The sequence below is a fragment of the Leptosomus discolor genome, chromosome 7 (genome assembly GCF_034619465.1).
Source record: "Leptosomus discolor isolate bLepDis1 chromosome 7, bLepDis1.hap2, whole genome shotgun sequence".
Taxonomy (NCBI): Eukaryota; Metazoa; Chordata; class Aves; order Leptosomiformes; family Leptosomidae; genus Leptosomus; species Leptosomus discolor.
In genome coordinates this window covers 40,717,695-40,737,560 of record NC_141397.1, presented here as the reverse complement: position 1 = coordinate 40,737,560, position 19,866 = coordinate 40,717,695, and the positions used below count along the sequence as shown (strand labels likewise).

Below are 19,866 nucleotides of genomic sequence, written 5' to 3'. Positions count from 1 at the left end.
AGCTGTAAGGCAATGCTCCTGTTAGGCGGGCTGTCTGGATTGTACTTCAGAGGGAAGGCTGTCCTGCACTGCCTGCATAATGCAGTTCAGGACCTCTGTACTACACCATGAGAACCCCCTTCAGTTAATAAGCAGACACTCATCTCATGTGACAATGTGACAAAAACTGATCACACAAATTCATTTTTGCAGGTAAAATGTGCCAAGAAATTTTAATTCTGGGTGCAGGTCAATTCCACACAGGAATGGTAGGAGCTCAGAGCTAAGAGACTTTTCCACTGGAGAGAAGTAAGTACATTAAGGCAGCCTGGGTAAAGATTTTTGTCCAAGTCTATGATTTATCTTTCTGTTTGGGACTATTATGTACACAGCTAAGACAATACAGCCTTCTGGAAAACTAGAAATATGTTCTTTTCCATCTCCCTCTTATCAGGGAAACTTTATAGGCTATGTACAAACCATTGCAGAATTGGTCAGTTTTACAAAATTTAATCAAGCTTGCTTTATTTTTGAACATATCTTCTGCTCTGCTGCTTTCACCTAATGCCTAATTTCTTTCAAGTTGTCCATAACCTTCATATTTAAGTTTTGAAAAACTAATAAATACAGTAATAACCATATAACAAATTTGGAGTGCTAGTTCTTTTAATTCCTTATTCAGGTGTTCTCCAGCAGCAGCTGAAGATCTTTCTGTTGCAACCAGGGTTGTTTGATCCATTTATTGATTTTTTTTTTAATTTTAATATTTTTAATTTCATTAACTTGCAAGCAATGCTGATTCTTAATATGATTTTTTTAGCCTGGTTGGGCATTGTATTAGTTGTAGTAGTATTAACAACAGCATTAATTATAGTACTTAATAATTCTGGCATGTATTTTGTTTAAAATAATTTGTTTATCCTTAATGAAAATGTGTATTCTGCTTAGTTTAGAGTCTAATTATATTTTACGAACCAAAGTAGGAAATTTGAAATTTAAATCTCAGCAGCATATAAAGAATCTATGAAGACCCTCCAATGACTGTGAAAATTCAAACACGTTGGTGGCAGTCAAAATTTAGCATGTATTGAAGAGATGCATTATGTCTGCTGCATTATGACAAAAAACTAGAAGCCACCATATGGCTCAATTTTTCCAAATACTTTTTTCCAAATAGCAATTTCTTAGGCATTTAGAAATTTAATTTTCCAATTGAGTTGTAACTGTTATGTTGTAACTACAACTGGCACATTGAACTTCAGCCTTGGTTTCTTTGATTCAGACAAGAATGGGAGTAAAAAAAGGGGGTTTGGTAACTCTGAAACATTCCAAACATTTTTTTTAAGTTATTAGTGAGGGATGAATCTTACACTATACTTTGAACGTCACCAAACTGAAGGTACAATTATGAATAGGCTGAAAATTTCAACAAAAGCCTTCACTTCCATGCTTCACTGGCAAACAATTTGAAAACAATCCACATTCATAACAGTACTCATCTAAATATTCTAGTTCTTTAGCACAGGGTACTAAGACTCAGGCCTTCAGCTCTGCAGCACAGCTAGTTATAAACTTCCTGATTAAAGTTTCATCAGCAAATGCGGAGCCCAATCTATTTCAAAACATTTCAGAATTTAGTGAGATGATAAGCCTAATTCATGTTTGCATGGGTTTCCAGCATATGCTTGCGTTTCTGGTAGACTGAAGATCTGGTGTTTCCTGGATCTGTGCCTCTGCTGTGCACCCTCAGATAGGACCTGTGTGGCACAGAACTTCCATGACAAGAGCCCTGACTCTGGGTTCCCAGCCCTAACTCAAGTTTGCAAGGTCAAGGTAGTATAGGACATGGTCCCAAACAGCTACTAAACAAAATCTTCGTGTTCTGTGCCTATGGAGGTGATTCATTCAGGAAACACCATATCAAGTTTCTCAAGGAATTTTAAAATGGCTTTAAACCTAATCTTAAAACTGAAGTTTTATATGCACCCAGCCAGCCAAGACATGCCAAAAGGGCAGCTGTCCCCTAATGACTGCTCGCCAAGGACAGGATCTGCTGAGGCTCCCAGAACCTCAAGAGGAGTATTTTTCGTTCCAGATGAAAATCTAAAGATTGTCCTACCTCCCACCTCTAACCCAATACATCCAAGTTTCTGAAAATACTTTTTCAGCAATGAAAGGTGAATGGTTTTAGCCTCAGAGAAAGGACTCCTACATAAACAGAATTTGATCTACACAAATTTCATTTACTGGTTGTTTCTGACACCTGCAGTTCTATTCACGGACACATGATCTCTCTTTCTCCCTTCTGTTCTGCCTTCACCACTTTTCTGGTATTTCCAAGATATATCACAGTGTGGACTATACTACAGCCATGAGCTATGCTATCACAGGCTTTCTAGGTGATTTCTAGTTAGAATTGCTGCTGTGTTCAAGAAGAGAGAATAGATGGGTAGGAAGAAGTCTAGGAGCTTGTTGACAGTAACTATGATGAATCCTATTTCTGTATTGATCAGTCTTAAAACAGAAAGATTGTCTGAAGCAAACCAATTTATAATTTTTTGTCGTCTTCTATTTATTAACTGTGATGATAGGAGTCATACTCCCTCCTAAGCTAAGAGGATGAGCCTGGGAAAAGTTCTAATAGGAAGTTCCATCATCCAGGGGAAATATTACATCTCTCTACGAGTTTTTCCTCATTTTAAACTGTAACTATCTCATATATTTTGGGTTAGAAATGGAAAACATAATTTTAATTGTGAAGATAATTAACTAGTGACACAGCGCATTTGCCATCAGTTCATGTTTTGCAATGTGCGGGCAGCACTGACCCAAGCAGAGTCTAGAGCTGCCATGCGAGAATCACTGAGATGCAGTTTCTGGCTGGGTTAGGTAAGAGGTCACAGACTAGCTGGCCTTTTCTGGCCTTGAATACTTGTGTGACTGCTTGAACAGAGTGACGCTGCCGTTCTCTGCTGCAGATCAGAAAATGTCCCTTTCATCATCGTAAGACAGGAAGAAAAGACAAAGGTCCGAGTGTCTTAGCATGATGGGCGGACACTGTGCCAAGGGCTAACCCGTGCCGAACGGGACCCATTGAAAACACCGAGGAAGTTCCTGCGTGCCTTGGGGGAGGAAGTCATTAGCGGTAAGTGGGTAGCTGTCCCGCACCACGCCTTCCCCCACGGCGGGACCCGACCGGGGACAGGCACGTTCCCATCAAACGCCGCGTCCTGCCGCGGAAAACAGGGCCGGCCCACAAGGCCCGGCCCCGGCGGCGGGGGGAGCCCTGGCCGTGCGGCCGCCGGGGCAGGGGCGGCGCAGCACGGCGGGCTGACGTCAGGACGGGGCTGGCGCTGCCCGCTGGCGGAGCGGGGCCGGCAGCGGCAGCAGGGCCGGCAGCAGCAGGTAGGTGCGGGACGCCCTGCCACCGCCTGCGCACAGCGGCGGGGGCGCAGCCCGGGGCGTCTGCTCGGCCCGGCCCGGCCCGGCCTGGCCCGGCCCTGCCCGGCCCGAGCGCCGCCAGCCGCGCCGCCAGCCGCGCGAAGGTCAGCGGGGCCGCTGAGCAGGCCGGGGCCGCCACGGCCGGTGGGCCTGCGGCTCCCGGGGCCGGAAGGGCTCCTGGGGAAGCGCTGGCGGGGTCCCTGCTGACGCGTACGCCGAGGGCGAGCCGGGGCTTTCAGGGCAGGGCTCGGCGGCCTCTGCGGGGCGAGCCGACCGCGCCGCCGCGCCCAGCCCGCAGCCCGGCGGCGGGTGACGGGCGGGGAACGTACGAGCGCCGGGGCGAGGCGGGGGCGCGGGGAGCGAAGCTGTGGGCAGGCTGCCCGCCGTCACGGCGCGGAGGGAGCGGGCCGGGCCCGGGGCCAGCTTGCCGCCGAGCGGGTGGAGCTCTCCCGGGTGCGAGAGGGAGGAGGTGGGATGGTGCTTAGTCAGACTGCCTACTGTGAACGCGGGCTCGCTCACGTATGGACGGGTTTTGAACGGAGAGTCGCAACTCTCGGTAGAACCAGGCAGTGGCTACTAAAAAAATAACTTCGTGGAAGAAAGGCCTGCATGTAGCTAGTTGCAGAGTCAGAAAGTTCCAAAAATAGAAAGCTTGCTTTGTTTTAAGGGGGAGGGGGGCAAACAGGGCAGACAGAACGTGCCACTTAGCTTTGTATAGTTCTCTACCAGAAGTCTTGGGAATAAAGCATCGGTGAAGTGTCAGTGGGTACAGCTGGTCACCAGGGGCTCAGCTCTGTAGTTAGGCCCGTGTGGCTCAGCTCCTTCCATCTACATGGATTGCAGAATCGGGTCCATTGCTAGTTTGACTGCATTAATCAAAATTGCTCTAGTAACTACAAGCTTCAGGTAGAAACACTTGATTAGTTTTGAAGGTTGGTTTTCCTACCAGCCAGCTGGGTTTGAGAGCAAGAAGTGAACTGGAATATACTGTTGGATATTCCAAGTTATATTCTGTGCGAAAAAGGAAAACTGCTGTTCCAGGGGGCAGGAAGGAATAGCCACACCCTTTGCTGCATTTACTCTTAACCTGGGTTCAGTTTAGGGTGCTACCACTTTTAGATTTCAGTCACCAAGGAACTCCTATTGAGGTTGGTGATAAATTGATTTATGTTTGTTTAAATGCAGTTTTCCATATTGGTTGCACTGAGCTAGTTTAACAGGCAAATAATACTCAGTTGCAACTGATCTTGCCAGGCTGTCTTATAGCTCTGCAAATACTCTTCTAAATACAATGTGGGTTGATTGTAAATACTGTATAGGACTTCAGGTGAGTGCTTGTGCTTAAAAAGGACCAGAGAAGAATATCTAATTGTTTTTGTACCTCCTGCTTCAGTGCTGACAGATTGTTGTGTGTTATTCCTTGGTCTCTATCCAGAGCTGATATTTTGGGCACTTCTGTGTTGGGAAAATGTAGTTGTTGCAGCTGAGATAATGTGCAAGGTGCTGTACAGCTGCTGAAGCCTCTTGCTGTTGTAGCCCTAGGTAGCTGTGAGACATTCTGTAATGTGAGATTTTGATTGTGGGCTATTGTGTAATCATAGGCATAACTTAATTTGTCAAGAGAGAAGTGTTTTCTTCTCCATTTCTTCCCCTTTATGTGTCTTAAGTTAAATCTAATTATGCTGTTGTGTAACAGAGTAGGTTTCATGCAAGTTCTTTATTGGCTCTTAGACTATTAAAAGGCCTCTGGAAATACACAGTGATTTCATGTTAGTGGGCAAATGAAGACATATGGAAACACCATTGGAGAGACCCATTCCTGTGAAAATGAAGACCAAGACTTGCTTCCTTGTAAAGGGGAATCTAGGGGGAGAGGAACATATGTTGGGGTGGTGGGAGAATGGGGTTCAGGTCACTGTACCACGTTGTCACTTTGGAAGAATAAATTTGCCTCTATTTCTGAAGTGCTCCCTGTAGACAGGTGACAACAGCATGCTTAGACCTCAGAGGAGGACTGGGTGACAAGTATTAAAGCAGGATAGGAGTTTTGACACTTCCTTTCAGTGGCCTGTCAGCTAAATGTTTGTTTTCCCAGCAAGCTGGTACCAAAGCCAAGAGTAAGAGGTTTGTCTGGGAGTTTAAACTTTACCTGCAGGTAGTTCACACCATCACACCCAAGCCTGTGCTGGATGTGGCATTCCTTCAACAGGAAGTGTACTTGTGTGTTACAGTATTTGCCCAGTACCGTGAACAAGACACAGCTACAAGTAATATCCAATACATGGCATATATACATCTATCAGAAAATAGGTGGATGCTTACTAACTTCATATTTTACTAGGCAGTAACAAAACTCTCTTCCTCTCTCCTCCCCCAGCTTTAAACACATTCCTTGTCAGGGAGGAGTTCCTCTGTCTATCAGATCTAAAGGGGCACCTTCCCCCCCCCGCTCTTCTTATGCTGCTACACGTAGAATGTTGTCTGGTAGGTTTAAGTATCTGTCTCTCATATTGGCTTACAAGCCCCACAAATAATTTCTAAAAAAGGCATCCTTCTCAAGGGAGGTTTAAAACGCTTCTGTTCTTGCTTTTCTAGTTCAGTTGCATCTGGATAGTTGTGTTTTTGTTACTCCTTTTTTGAACAATAGTCAGAACACCATTATGCTATAAAATAAACACTCATCCTCCAATATATTCTATGCACAATCTCTTTTCTTTAGCATTCTTATAAACCAGAGTGCAGTGGCCGAGTGCTTAATGTCGTGTGTGACAACTTGAATTTAATGCTGGGTCCTTCCCATGCCATTTCAAGCTTCATTTAAAAGTTAAGGAGAAACAAGAATCTCACTTTATGGGCTTAACTTTTACTTATTTCAGTTCATCTCGGAGGGACGATTTGGAAGAAATACAAGTCATAAAACCAGCTTTCTCCTTCCTGTTTAAGATTAAACTGTTTTCAGCTTTTGTCTGGACTTTGAATCAGTGAATGAAAAAAACAGAAGAGGAAGTCCAGAAAAAGGGAGATAGGGAAGTGAGGAAGCTTAGTAACTTGAGACTGCAGAATACAGGAAGCACGAATATGTCAAGAGAAGAACTTCTAAAGGAACTGGTGGTGGGTTAGCAAGCTGTCACTTGAGTCTGTCTTTTCCCCTTGTTGCAAAGGTGGTAGTTGTAAGCTGCGCATTTTCTAGTTAAACTTAAAAGTGGTCTCTGATAGTCACATTGGGTTGCTATAATTGCACATTTGTTCCGTTTGTTAAGTCCTAGAACACTAGATGTGCCTTACTGAGTGTCTTCAGCTGAGATCGACCATGTCTCTGCAATACTAGCTGGGTACACGCAGCTGTAATATATGATATTATACCTTGAGATGCCTCTTTCTAATGTAATATTGTGAAATACTGAAGACTGCTTTTCTCCCCCTCACTTTCCTCTTCCATCCACTAGATTAAGCAACAATGGCATTTGTGAAGAGCGGATGGCTGCTCCGGCAAAGTAAGTCAAGGGCCTTTTACCTGCTTTTCTCCCCACTGTGTCTAACTTCTTCAAAAAAAACCAGAGCAACTTAGTAATTCCCAGGTCTTTCCTAAAACTAGTCTCTGTGGGTTGTTTTTTGTTGTGGGGTTGTGGTTTTTTTTTTTTTACCTTTAGGACACTTCACAAAATGACCTTTCATAACAGCATTTCCACGTGGCCTTTTGGGTGTACCAGTGGTAAACAGGATATACCATATCTGAGGTGTCTGACTGGCATTCAGCTTCAGATGTTGCTTTGTAATTAGTGCTGTAGAATTGGAGTCTTGGAAACTTCACCTGACACCTTAACTAAATGTCTTCAATTAGTCATGTCTTGCTTGCTCTTGCAGCAAGTTAGAACTAAACTGTCAGGTTATGCACTTAAAATAAGCTCAGTTGTGACTTTGAATACTAGATAAAATATAGAATCAAATTCTGTAATGTTCTGAAGTGGGTGTGTTGTAGAACAGGATTTTGCTTGGCACCTCAGAATGTCTGAGGCAACTGTGAAGGATTTCTTGGTTTATTTTTTATTAACTCTAGGACACAAATGCTTCCCAGTATGAGCCCTCAAAAGTGACTGTCTGATTTTTAAGGTACTATTTTACGGCGCTGGAAGAGGAACTGGTTTGACCTGTGGTCTGATGGCCGCTTAATATTTTATGATGATCAAAATCGCCATGATATAGAAGATAAAATCCACATGCAAATCCATTGCATCAACCTCAGAGTGGGGAATGAATGTCGAGGTAATAATGAAACCTTCAGGACTTGTGTATTCAGATACCCTTTACAACTTCAGTGCCTGCCCTGCATATCATTTACAACACCACTGCAGAAGTAAACATGTCCAAGAAGTCTGCAACTTCACTCTGTGGAATAAACACGCCTTACACTCCCCCAAAAAACCCAACCCAACTAACTACTAAATTCCCTTATAGATACCCAGCGCGTGGTTATCACCATGTGATAGATTAGGTTAGGGTTTGATACTTCCTTTTAAAACTCGGTGAGGACAGTGTACCATATATGCAGGTGGCAGGCATGCACGTGAGAATGGGATGTTCACAGTAGACTTGGGTATCTGATTATAGAGTGTTACTGGTGTAACTATAGTGCTGGCTGGAGTGAGAGGCAGGACTAGAAATGGGAAACCTCAGCAGATTTTTTTCAAGTGTTACTAAATTAACTTCTAGCATTTGTTCTTGTAAATGTGATCATGAAGTTCTGGTTATAGATGTTTCATAACTCATCTCTTTTTTCTGACTCAGATTTCCAGCCTCCAGAGGGGAAGCAGAGAGACTGTTTACTGCAGATTGTTTGCCGAGATGGGAAGACAGTCAACCTCTGTGCAGAGAGTGCAGATGACTGCCTGTAAGTCTAAAGAATATTGGTTTTGCTGCCTCTTCCTCTTTTATCTTTCTTTTTCTTTCTCTCCCTCATTATTTTCCTGCCTTTGGACTTTCAGACACACATTTTAAGAGTGTTTTCAAGGAAGTAAAAGCAGGCTGTTAGTGACAAAAACCACAGATCTCCTACAAGAAGTTGTCTAGCTCGTGCAAACTAACTGCAAGTTAAGTCACTGAAAACACTGAAGGGTGAGGAGGAGTAAAAGAATCTTATCAATATGGTTAATGCAAGACTTGCTGAACAGATTTTTTTTTTTTCATATTTCTCATTGTCTTGGTTTGAAAGACAGGTGTCTGTGGAGGAAGGCAGGAGCCTCCCTTGAAATGGAAAGTGCAACCCCCTTCCCTCCAAATTATTATAATTTTGAAATTAACGGGCGTTCAGGCAAAGATATGGGGAATAGGAATAACAGTTCTTTACTAATATATATATATAACACAAGGCAGGGAAAAAACAAACAACCCACTGGTTTACACTGACAGAGTCAGGAATACAACCTGACACCCTGTTAGGGTGGCAGTAGCAGTCGGATAAGATGGTGGCTGCAGTCCTCCTGAAGCGATGGATGTAGTTCTGTGGAAGCAGCAGTCAGGTAAAAGAGTCTGGTCTTCCTCCGAAGGTCCAGTGGTAGGTAGGTAGCTCTTGTCCTCTGGAACTCCAGTGGGGGGAAAAGCTCCTCTGGGAATCCAGTGGAAGAAGGCTGCTAGGGTGTTGGAGATCTCAGTTTTTATTTGGCATGGACTGCTTGGCTCCTTCCCCCCGCCCCCCCGGGCAGAGCATCTCACAATGGGATGGGGAGTCGTGAGGCAGTTCCTTGATGGGCCATTAACAGGAGATAGTCCAGAGGGGGGAGGCAGGGAGCACCGCCCCACCTGGTCTCAACAGCTCCTGAAGATGGTAATAGAATATTTTTTTTTCTTTTGGCACATTTTACACTGTAACCTAGGACACTCATCCTTCAAGTAGTACATGACCCTACATAGCCCAAGGACGTACCAGTCAGTGAAAGAAAAAATACTCCATTATTGTGAACTCTCAACTGAGCTTGGCTGTGTATTGTTAGATAACTTCTATCACTGGTGTTTGCCAGGTATGCAGGGTGCATTGAGCATGCTCCCAGCCAAATGGTATGGGAGTATGTGTGTGAAGTATATGTACCCACACTCTCTAGTCAGTGCAGTTGCAACTGTTCAGGCAGGAGATACAACTTCCCTGGTGCATCTCTTCCTGCTATCTTACCCTGAGTGTGGCTGCGTATTACCTTGCTGTTGTGCTTGTGGTGGGAACCTTCAAAACCGCAAATGTTCCTTCTCGTGTTCTGCCTCATTCCTTCTCAGCTCTGCAAAGAAAGTAATTATTTCTCAATCTTTGGTGTAACACCTTTGTGCATTCATTTTAATGTATCATTAGGCTTTGACATATGCAGTATTTTAAACTCTGCTCCTGCAGTACCTCGAGTTGCTAACCTTGTATTTTTCATAGTCCTAAAAAAAAAAAAAAAAAGTGGCATTAATTTTTATCAGTGTTCCACTAAACAGTGTTGTTTTTTTTTTTTTCAGGGCATGGAAAATTGCTCTCCAGGATGCCAGAACAAACACAGTAAGTGTACTGCCTAGACTTCATACTGATAGAGAAGCAGCACGCCAGTGGTATGTGTGGTCCAGCAGCTTACTTCTGAAATTGTGTTCCATCCTTCTCTGCTAGAGAAAAACAGGGTCATGAACATGATAGTAAGGCTTGTCAGTGGGGAGTGGAATGACCCTCTGGATCACAAGTACATAGCATCCTTGCAGCCAAGTCTGGGCAAATACATGCTGGGTGGAAGTGAATGATTTCACGGAATGATTTCTCTGGGTGGAAGTGAATGTTTGAGAAGCTGGTCTGTAAGGAAAGTGGGCAATGAGGCTGTGGGCAAAAAGTAAATCTTCTGCAGCCAGCAAAAATGCACTTTCCACTCCTAGTGTTTGTTGCCTACCAGGTGCAGTGATACAGGAAGCTTACTGCAAAGCAGCTGTTTATTAATGTAGATCCATTACACTGTGGGATCCATCTTGGCGGAGATTAGGGCAGGAGCAAGAGGTGCTTGGAGGGGAGTGCAGGCATGCCAAGAAAAGAGTATATTACTTCTGCATCAGCATGCTAGCTGTGGTGAGTGAAGAGGTCAGGAATCGTAAAAACCTCTCTGTGAGCCTTGGGAGTTCTCTAGAGAACTGTGTCTTTGGAGGAGCACATCCATCCACTTGGGGGTATTGTTAATTTGGTTTTCCTCCAGACTGCCTTCCAGAGTACTCGTCAGCACTAGCTTTCCTTAGATGGCTAGACTTCAACCAACTTGAAATGTTTCTGTTTCATGTGGAAATGCTGGGTTTTGTAGAAGCTTATTTCAGTTTTTGATGGGTCACACTAACATTGCCACTGTACTGAGGCATCTGTCATGTGATATGACTTAGATCTCTAGATACCAAAAGCAAACACTTGTCATAGGAAAACTACCCTGGACACGATTGCGTCTGACTGCAGCCATGCTATGCTGCTTCATGGTGTTAAATGAAAAGTGAAGGAATTGTCCTCATACAGAGGACACCACACTCACTGTCTACTTTAGTTTTAGGGGCTTTATCTTGCTTATCTGCTAGACAGTGACTCCTGGTTTCAGGAGTTACGAGTTGCTGCATTTCATGTCTCTGACACTCAGCTGCCAGCCCTGCTAGATGGCATTCAGAACTTGCCAGTGCTTCACCTTTGGTCAGCCAAGGCAGACCCCTGCTACAGAAAGTAGGGCAGGTAGCTCTCTGCACAAGTAGTATCATAAATTAGCACTTTCCAAAGCTATTAAAGGTCTCCAACAAGGACTTGAACTAACTGGGTAACTGGCTTTGAGTCCATCTGTAGGTGTCTGACACAGCTTTCAAAAATACCAAACATCCAGCAGTACCTTTTATCTTTACTGGAATGGCAGGGTGATCACCCTTGCTTTGAGAACTATGTAATTTACAGATGTTTGAAGGCTTATGCTTGCAGTATCATAAACCTGTACAGTTTCCTGTAGCAGAACAGAATACATTTACTGCTAAGATGTGAGCATTTGCTGGACTTTTCCTTAGGTGGTGGAAATACCTGCCTCTTCATATAGTGCTTTCAACAGTGTATTTCAAGCAATCCTTAGAATCTCCACCACAAGTTTGACCTGGGATATGGCCATAGTTGCCCTCAAAAGTCTTTCTACAGTCCAGGTAAAAGAGACAATAGGAACATTCTCTATTGAACTATTAATGCATTCGCTTGTAAATTAGAAAAAGGGAACTGGTTTTTTTCTTGAGATAGGGCAGTGACTAAGAGCATCATTGTAGATTTCAGATATTAGGGGCAAGAATACAAGGCTACTATAACAAATCTTAATTATCTTTGAGAGCTCCCTGTAGATGGATTCAAGTAAGTTAGCACCTTTGCCTCATGGCTGCCTTCGGAAAGGATCAGAATTATCAGTGGCACTTGCACAGTAATTCACTAAAAACAACCAAGCTTCCCAAGTCCCTACAGTTAAACCTCTCTTACTCCATTTTTTTTTTTTAAGGTCTCCTCACAGCCAGAAAGTGAGGGGTGGCTAAGAACTGTGACAGTGTTCTGCTGAAATGTTCAGGTGCCGCTTTTGGCTACTGCATTTGTTTCCTTTATCTGCTCTTGCTGAACTTGGTGATACCACTCTAGGGTGCCAGGAAGCAGCTAGCTTAGTTGTGAAGACTTTTTTTATCTGAAAACGGAGGATGAACAAGAGGGTAATTTCTGAAACTGAGGCTATGAAGTGATGGAAGGAGTCAGTGTGCTTGCATGTACACGTGTGTGTGTGTGTGCACGCGCATGTGCACACAGAGATAAGAAATTTTATGGCTCCATCCTGTGGCTGATCAGGCATTTGTATTCTCACAGGTCTACTCTCCAAGTAGGTTCTTTGTGCAGTACTTTATAAGGTACTCACTGCTTTTTTAACATGCAGGATGTCTAAAGGTTACTCTTTCTTTGGGGTCGTTAAGTTTTAAACCTTGCACTACTTTAACTGGCTGTCTGTTGGAAAAGGTGGTTAACTGCTACCTTTCCATGGTGTTTAGGGCTACGTGGGATCTGATGTGATGTATGATGAGACAGCCATTTCTTCAGCCCCTCCTCCCTATACAGCTTATGCCACACCATCACCTGAGGTAAGAGTTGCAGTCGGGAAGCATTAAAATAAGTGAGGTAGCAGAAGCGGACGTCCTTCATGCACTCAAACTTACTCCCAAAGTGCTGTGTTTCACAGTTAGATCCAGCTTTAAGGTTTGTACAAAAGGAGAATGACAGTAAGGCACTAACAGTCTATTGTCATTCCTATTTGAGATGGATTTCCTTTGAAAGGCTCGAGGCAGATTTGGTTGGAAGGTATATAAAGGGATGTCTGCTCAGTCAACTTGGGTAATACGGTTTCTTAGAGACAGGGCAGAATTTATTTGGCTAATCTTGAAAAATATTTGCCATGCAGCTTTTAATAGAAGGAGGTGTAACTACACTTTCACATTGCGTAAGCGCTGGAAGGATATAAAATCAGGGTTTTTAAAAATAGGATTTAATGACTGGAGCTGTCACTTTTCACACATAAGGATTTTGTTGTATCTGAGATGTCATAGCAACACAATAACTCTAGCTCCTGGATGCACAGTTCTTCTGCAGTGGAGAAGGAGCAGCATTGAGGCTGAACCAGTACACTTTGGGCGTTTCTGGATGTTCTGACTGACATGCAGTGATACACAAAGGGATAGTTTGGGGTAGTATTACTTGTTGCACTGTACGTGCTCTGCTTTAGCCTCTTGCTGTTAGAAATAGTTGTTAAGAACTAGATGTGGCACTGGGAGCTGTATCAGGGCTAGCAGGGGGCCTCCCCATTTGGAGAACAAAATTGCTTCCAAAACGTGCGGCTATGCAGTATTTGTCCTGAATCTGACCTTTACTTGCAGTCTGCAGAGGAAAGTTGGTTGTGGTTTCATGGGATCAGATGCTGCCTACCTGTCACTTAAGAGTTCCCCAGAGAGCTGTTGTTGGCATGAGGGCAGAGAGGAGAAACTGATAATAAGGCTGCTGTGCCTTTGCCTGATGATCCAGGCCCAGCCTCTGCCATTCACCATCCAGGAAGGGTGGAGAGTGAATGCTGCTTAGGAGCACTTATTTTTTTCAGGCAGCTGTTCTGAATCCTTTCCAGGGAGTAGTTAGACTGTATCAGTACAGACTGGATATTTTAGTGAATCTTTGACTGCATTACAAATGAGGAAGAATTGAACAAAGTGCATAATTGGAAACATAGCAAAGAATACTTTTGTAATGGACACTTTTAATTTCACCAGGTTTATGGCTATGGCTACAATCAATACAATGGTGCATATCCGCCTGCTGGTCCTCAAGTCTTCTATGCCTCCAATGGACAAGCTTATGCTGTTCCCTATCAGTATCCATACCAAGGTAATCAGTATCGACCGTATCCTTCACCTTCCTGTAGAAGCTATTTGAGTCAGTCTTTCTGGCCTTAGTTCCATTTATCACCATTGTTTACCACCCACCACTCCTGCACAACAGAGTGATAGAAAGAAACCTGACTTGTAACTGGAACCGAGTCCCCTTACCCTTTCATAACAAAGAAGTACAGTGAAATTTGTATTAAGTGATTTAACCTTCCCAGTGTGATCCCAACATACTTAAACTACTCTTTTTGAAGCGCACAGAACTCTCTTAACTACAGTAGGCAGCATGTTTTCTAAGGAAAGATAGATTGATTCAGTACTCCATATTGGGCATTGATGGAGCTTTTGATTCATCTGTTACTCTTATACCTACCTTAATTATTTCAATACTGATGTTCACCTGTGACCTAAGAATTAAGTGTCAAATGTAAATCCACTCCCAAAGCATGGTTGTAACTGGTTCCTTCCCTGCATGTTGGAATTTGCTGTAAGGGAATACATTCGGCGTTGTGAAGTCTTCTGTTGCTCTGTTCAGATTTGTATAGCTTTCAATCCCAATAAAAAAGGAAAGAGTAAAATTTTAAGGTGTGCTTTTAAATAGTCGCCTTAATTTAGGATTAACTTGGCATAGAGCGCCTCAATCCTACAGAATTGGGGCTTTACAGTAGTATAGGTAATATAACTCAAAAGATTTAACTTACTAATTATTTATGATTCGGCTCTGCAAACAAGAATCTCTATTCAGAATTTTTTTCAGTTTTGAGGGGGATTTTTTTTTTCCATTTGACGTTTTTGAGGTTATTTCATTTGCCTTTTCCATTTTTTGTTACAAGGGAGGTGCATCAGCCTAAAGCTCTTAAAGCTTTCCTCATCTAAGTGAAGTCCTAAGATACATATCATGTATGTGCAACACAGTGGGTTCTGTTGGTTCTCAGCAGCTGAAAAGAAGCAGCTTGTTGAAAGTCCCAAGAAGCATTTTTAGAAACTACCAGTAGGCCTTGGAAATCAAGCTTGAGAAACCTGTATGATAAAAACCAGTAAGTCTCCTAAACAGTTTGCAAGTCCAGTGTGTTAAGATAGTAGTTATAGGTTGGGCATAGTAACCAAGCCTCGATGTTTTCCTTCACTAGGGTTACTGCAACTAACTTAACCCCTATACTTTTGGCTTCATTGCTCACTCTCTGAATTGAGATAATCCTTCTCATGAGGTTCCCAGTCATGCATCATTGAGAGTCAGTGAGAGCCTTTTCCAGTTGTATTCATTGGATTACCTTCAGTATCTTGCAAAAAAACACTGCAGTATCTTCAAGAAAATTTACTCTTCCTGAAATGTCTGGAAGGGAAAGCAGTACTATTATGTTTGCTTTGCAGGTAGGAGCTAAGTCACAAAACATGACAGGTAGAGCTTGTACAAGTCTTTTGCAGAGCAAGGGTCAATCGGTGTTTTTTTGAGTCTTAGATTAACTCCTTACCACTGGGCCAATCTTTATCTGAAAAGAAATGTAGCAACTGTCACCACACAACAGATCAGTACAGGATGAGAAGGCTGAATTGAAGTAGTAAATACAATTTGATACGCACTTTCTGACAACCCACTGGCTTAATGCTGCCGAAGATTGGGGAGGGGGGGACTACACTATTTGCCTTAACTTCAAGTTTGAATCAATTTTTAGACCCATTTTTTGCATTAAATCCACTAAGTGATAGAATGTTACAAGTAATTCATAGGTTCTTTGCTAATATAAATGCAGAACAATGTTCAGCGTTGCATTTGTGGTGAGCTTTTCTCCCAGATATTAAACTTTCACAAGGCTAGAAGTGTTGCTAGGCTTCTGGATTTATTTAATAAATGTGGAGGCTGAATCCAAAGCAGAGATGTGTTCTGCCTTTGTAGCTGACATCATCTTAGTGGTCAACAGAAGGAAAAGGGTGAAAGAATGGGCATGTTTTGAAATCACAACACATGATATTAAGATACATATTTCTTTTGCCCTCCTCCTAACTATCTTTTATTACCTAGGACCTTATGGCCAACACCCTGCAAACCATGTCATCATTCGAGAGCGTTACCGTGACAGTGATGGAGATCTTGCACTGGGCATGCTTGCTGGAGCAGCAACTGGAATGGCTCTGGGGTCATTATTCTGGGTCTTCTAGATTATCAGTTCCTTATCTTTGTAGTTCCAAAAACCTTTATTGTGTGCAATAATATATTTGCAATGTTGTTTACTGTTAAAACTAAGAAATGCAATAGTTATTTTTTGGTAGTGACATATTGATAACTGATTCTTAACTGTCTTAAGGAGAGTTTAAAGGCACCATTTAGTTAAGTGGTTGGAGATGGCATGTGCTGCTCTTGAATTCTGTTCTCATGTCTGGAGTTCTAAGGATTTGTACTGATAAGGATCAATATGAGCACCAATGTAACACAGTAGCAGTCACTAGCTTTATGAACAGACTATTATTGTAAACACTGTAGAAAAAAATGGATTTTTTGGGATGTCTAAAACCTGGTCCAAATAGGTTTACAGGAGCCCTGCATTAGTGTCTATGTACTACTGGCTTGTAAACATTCCCTGGACAAACATACAGCACAGCAGAAATTCTTTGGCATTAGGTAGCCTGCCATGCTTGAGAAATTTTTTGTTTTCAAGCTTGATTGCAGATGGTAGTGTATTTTCTTAGATGGAGTCCTTTACCTGTCTGTCACACCATCCAGGTGAAGTTGTCTTTAAGAACATATAAGCAAACCTCCAAGAAGCAGCAGCACCCCTCAGCTCTTTTATTTTCCCAGAAATGTGAATGACCAGTGGCAAGGAAGACCAGTGTTTGTTGTTCCACCTCCCTCTTTATCCTGAATCACTCTTCTCTGGTCAGATGGAAGTAATGGAGCTTTAGCTTTGCAAGTGATCTTCCTTGTCTGTAGAACAGTCGCCTCAGACACTGTACCAACTCCATTGCTGAGGAAGAGCCCATTTTCTAGTGTCTCTGCTCATTACTGCCCTCTCTCTGTAGAGTCTGCCCTCTTGGGCCTACCAGAACCCCTCTGCAGGCAGTAATAGTCAAGAGAGGAGAGACAAACAGCACAAGTAGACCTTGCACACAGGCACTTTGATATCAGCTGCCTTACCATGGCTAGGATAGAACGTCTGCCTCAGCCTTCAAGGTTTCCTGAACCAGGTTCATTATTTGCAACTAGTTTCGAGCACAGTTGAGCCTGGGTTTGTTCTATGCACACTTCCTCCTCACATTCAGCAGGTCTTCTCTTGCCTCTATGACTTGTTAAGGTAAACACTCCAAGGAACCTGGCTAGCTTTGCTTATATGTCTGGTTTCTCACACAATGTGCTCCTGCAGGCTGCTGTGCTATGGACTGTAACCCGGAGTGCAACTGTTAGGTGTGTTATGTGGCCTGTTACCTTATCCTGTTATAATCCATGCTGAGCCGTGATTGGTAGGGGAAAGAAAGCTCTGAAGAAATGCACGTGCTTTCTTATTCAGGTAAAAGAGGCAGGGTGCCTAAGTTGAGTTCTTTATAGTGAGAGGACTTATTTTTATACTTCTACTTTCAGCTTCCTGTATTCCTACTGTTTTAATACGTTAAGTCTTTAATACAAGCTGCATATGTTCTGCCAGTGATATGTACTGAAATGACTCATTGGAGGTTTGAAAGAGGACTAAAGCAAAAGATTTCTATTGCTAGTCCAAACCAAAGAAATTGGAGTACACTACTGAAATTCGTAGAGGCCTGGTACCCTTGAGGGCAGAAAGAGATGGCAACTCTCTAGAACTTAAGTGAACAAACATTCCTACCCTTTTTAAGCCTTGAGATAACCTTGAAGGTGATTGTAAGGTCTACATTGCTGTTCAGTTTGTGCTTTGCAATATATCTAGTTCTGCAGAATGCTTCCATCTCTTCTTCTCCCTGTGTGGTAATTAGCTTGTAAGGAGTCGGGGAGAATATCATTGTAATTTCTTTTGAATTTCATAATGATTGTGAAAGAATAGCACAAAGTGAATCAGCTAGTAATTTATTTTAAGTTCAGAGTTTTATTGTGTGGTGGTTTTGTTTTGCAAGAGCTTTTGTTCATAGCAGGGGAACATCACTTGTGCTTTCAGGAGATAACTGTATCTAGGACCCCAGATTCTTCAAGTGAAATATGTAAGATAAAGATTCTGTTGATTGCAAAATATTCCTGGGTTCAATACAAAGTAAGAAATGATCTTTTTAAAAGTTCAAATTGAAGTAAGTCTCCATTAAAACAATAACTTTACCACTTCTCAAGGTCGAGGGGGGGATTACAAATTGAAGCTGAAGATTCTAGTTCTGTCTTGGTAACAATAGGCTGCTTTTAAACAAAAAATCATGAGCTACTTTTCTATCCTAGTAGCATAGGCATTTAGAAGCTAGAAAGCAAACGTACAAAACTATGCTAGAGCATAAAGTCAGGAGAGCAGTTATCTTATTGCAGGTGCTTGTAGGCTTCCTGGTCTCATTGCAGAAACAGAAATGGAAACGTCTTGGTGCACAAGACGGCAACATGGGGACAGCCACTTGAGTTCACTGGTTGTTAAAGCTTATAGACTTGCTTCCTGAAGACACGGCTGTACCTCCTGTTGCTTAGGAACAGAGTGAAGGTTTGGTCATATCTATAACCATGTCCAGCTGGAAACAGTCACGACTCAATAGGCTTTCCCTGCCCAGTCCAGTACTTAATGTATCTGCAGATTGTGTAGGTGCTGGTGTGAGCTGAAGGAGCAGGGCCAGAGTGGGTTTGGGGGCTTGGAGGGACTGCCATGCCAGCTTCTGCAGATGAGCAAGACCATAGTGATGGGAAGAGGCAGTGGGTGTGGCAAGATCATTTTCAAAACAGATTGAAATTATAGTTGTAAACAGATATTTGTTTCTGGATGGAGCTATGCATGATGCTGTGATTCCAGTTCTACCTGCATAGCACCCAAGCGCATGCTTTCCTACCTGGGGCCCAATACTTGACCTCCCTAAAGCTATGGGAGGTCCACAGCCACTACAGTGCCACTGCTTTTTGCAGTGTATGCCATCAGTTAAGGATGACTAAATCTGTTGTATAGCAGTTACAGTCTGTTCAGAATTAAATGTCGGTGCCTACAGAGGTTATGAGTCTATATGCTTATCTATGACTAGTTACTTTTGGATTCTCAGTTATGGACAGCTGAACAGAGCTAGGCTCCCAGACAGCAAGGTGGAAATGCTCAGCCTTCTGCTAAGGCCGACCACATTAAAGAGGTGAACCAGGGCCCCCTCCCAAATTCTTAGTTATATGTGAAAACATAGCTATTGGCTTTTTTTACTTTAACATGGGGGTCTGGGGAGCCAGCCTCTTTTAGTGAGTGGGTAGAGACTCATGAACTAGAGAGGAGGGGTGGGAAGTGTTTAAGTACAGAGCAACTGCACTGACTTTTGGCACAGACACGTCTTTTCTAGTGCTGAAGCACATTCTGAGCTGCGTCTAGATGGAGCTACCCTAAATGTCACATAACACCAGCTTCATTTTGCTTGTTCTTCAGTGGAGATTCAATAGGTGATGGAACCAGCTAAGCAAGTTGAGTAGAATAGAAAACTCACACTCATGTTCCTCAGATGTGTTTGTGGCTTTTCCTCCTCATGATGACCAAGATAGATATGGTAGCATGCAGCAAATATTTTCCCCCCCTCCCAAATCCTTCATGTTCTTGTGCACTTTCTATCTTAACTGCTGCTTTTACTGTATGTCCTCATTGTCATTATTGATTTATAGCAAAATAACTTTAGCAATAAAATTCATATTTAAGTGTAATTGTTCTGACATGTTTACTAGCCTTTGTTCAACATTTCTCCTTTAGTTAGTCTGTAGACAGGTATATGTTTTCCAAACATGTAGTCAGCTTACAGGAGGTTTCCTTTGCAAGGAAACAGCGCCATGATGAATTCTGTGCACCTCTAGTCTTTCCTAAGCAATTAAAAGGGCAGCTTTACTTGGTAGAAAAATGAACTAAGACAACTGTGGCTGTTGGTGTTAGA

At 42.8% G+C, this 19,866-nt stretch overlaps 1 protein-coding gene across 5 annotated transcripts; it reads left to right on the top strand.

The window, feature by feature from the left end:
* Positions 1-3,349: 3,349 nt before the first annotated feature.
* PLEKHB2 (pleckstrin homology domain containing B2) lies at positions 3,350-16,021 on the top strand. Of its 5 annotated transcripts, none has more exons than XM_086467719.1 (8): positions 3,350-3,384; positions 6,867-6,914; positions 7,531-7,683; positions 8,206-8,308; positions 9,904-9,943; positions 12,451-12,540; positions 13,714-13,828; positions 15,848-16,021. In XM_086467719.1, exons 2-8 carry the CDS (start codon positions 6,878-6,880, stop codon positions 15,982-15,984), a joined length of 675 nt encoding a protein of 224 aa, XP_086323845.1. In that variant the 5' UTR covers positions 3,350-3,384; positions 6,867-6,877; the 3' UTR covers positions 15,985-16,021. The 5 variants fall into 5 exon arrangements, with proteins under 5 accessions (XP_086323845.1, XP_086323848.1, XP_086323846.1 ...); XM_086467722.1 differs by lacking the exon at positions 15,848-16,021 and adding an exon at positions 14,766-14,925; XM_086467720.1 differs by lacking the exon at positions 15,848-16,021 and adding an exon at positions 14,661-14,747.
* The last annotated feature ends 3,845 nt before the right edge of the window (positions 16,022-19,866 follow it).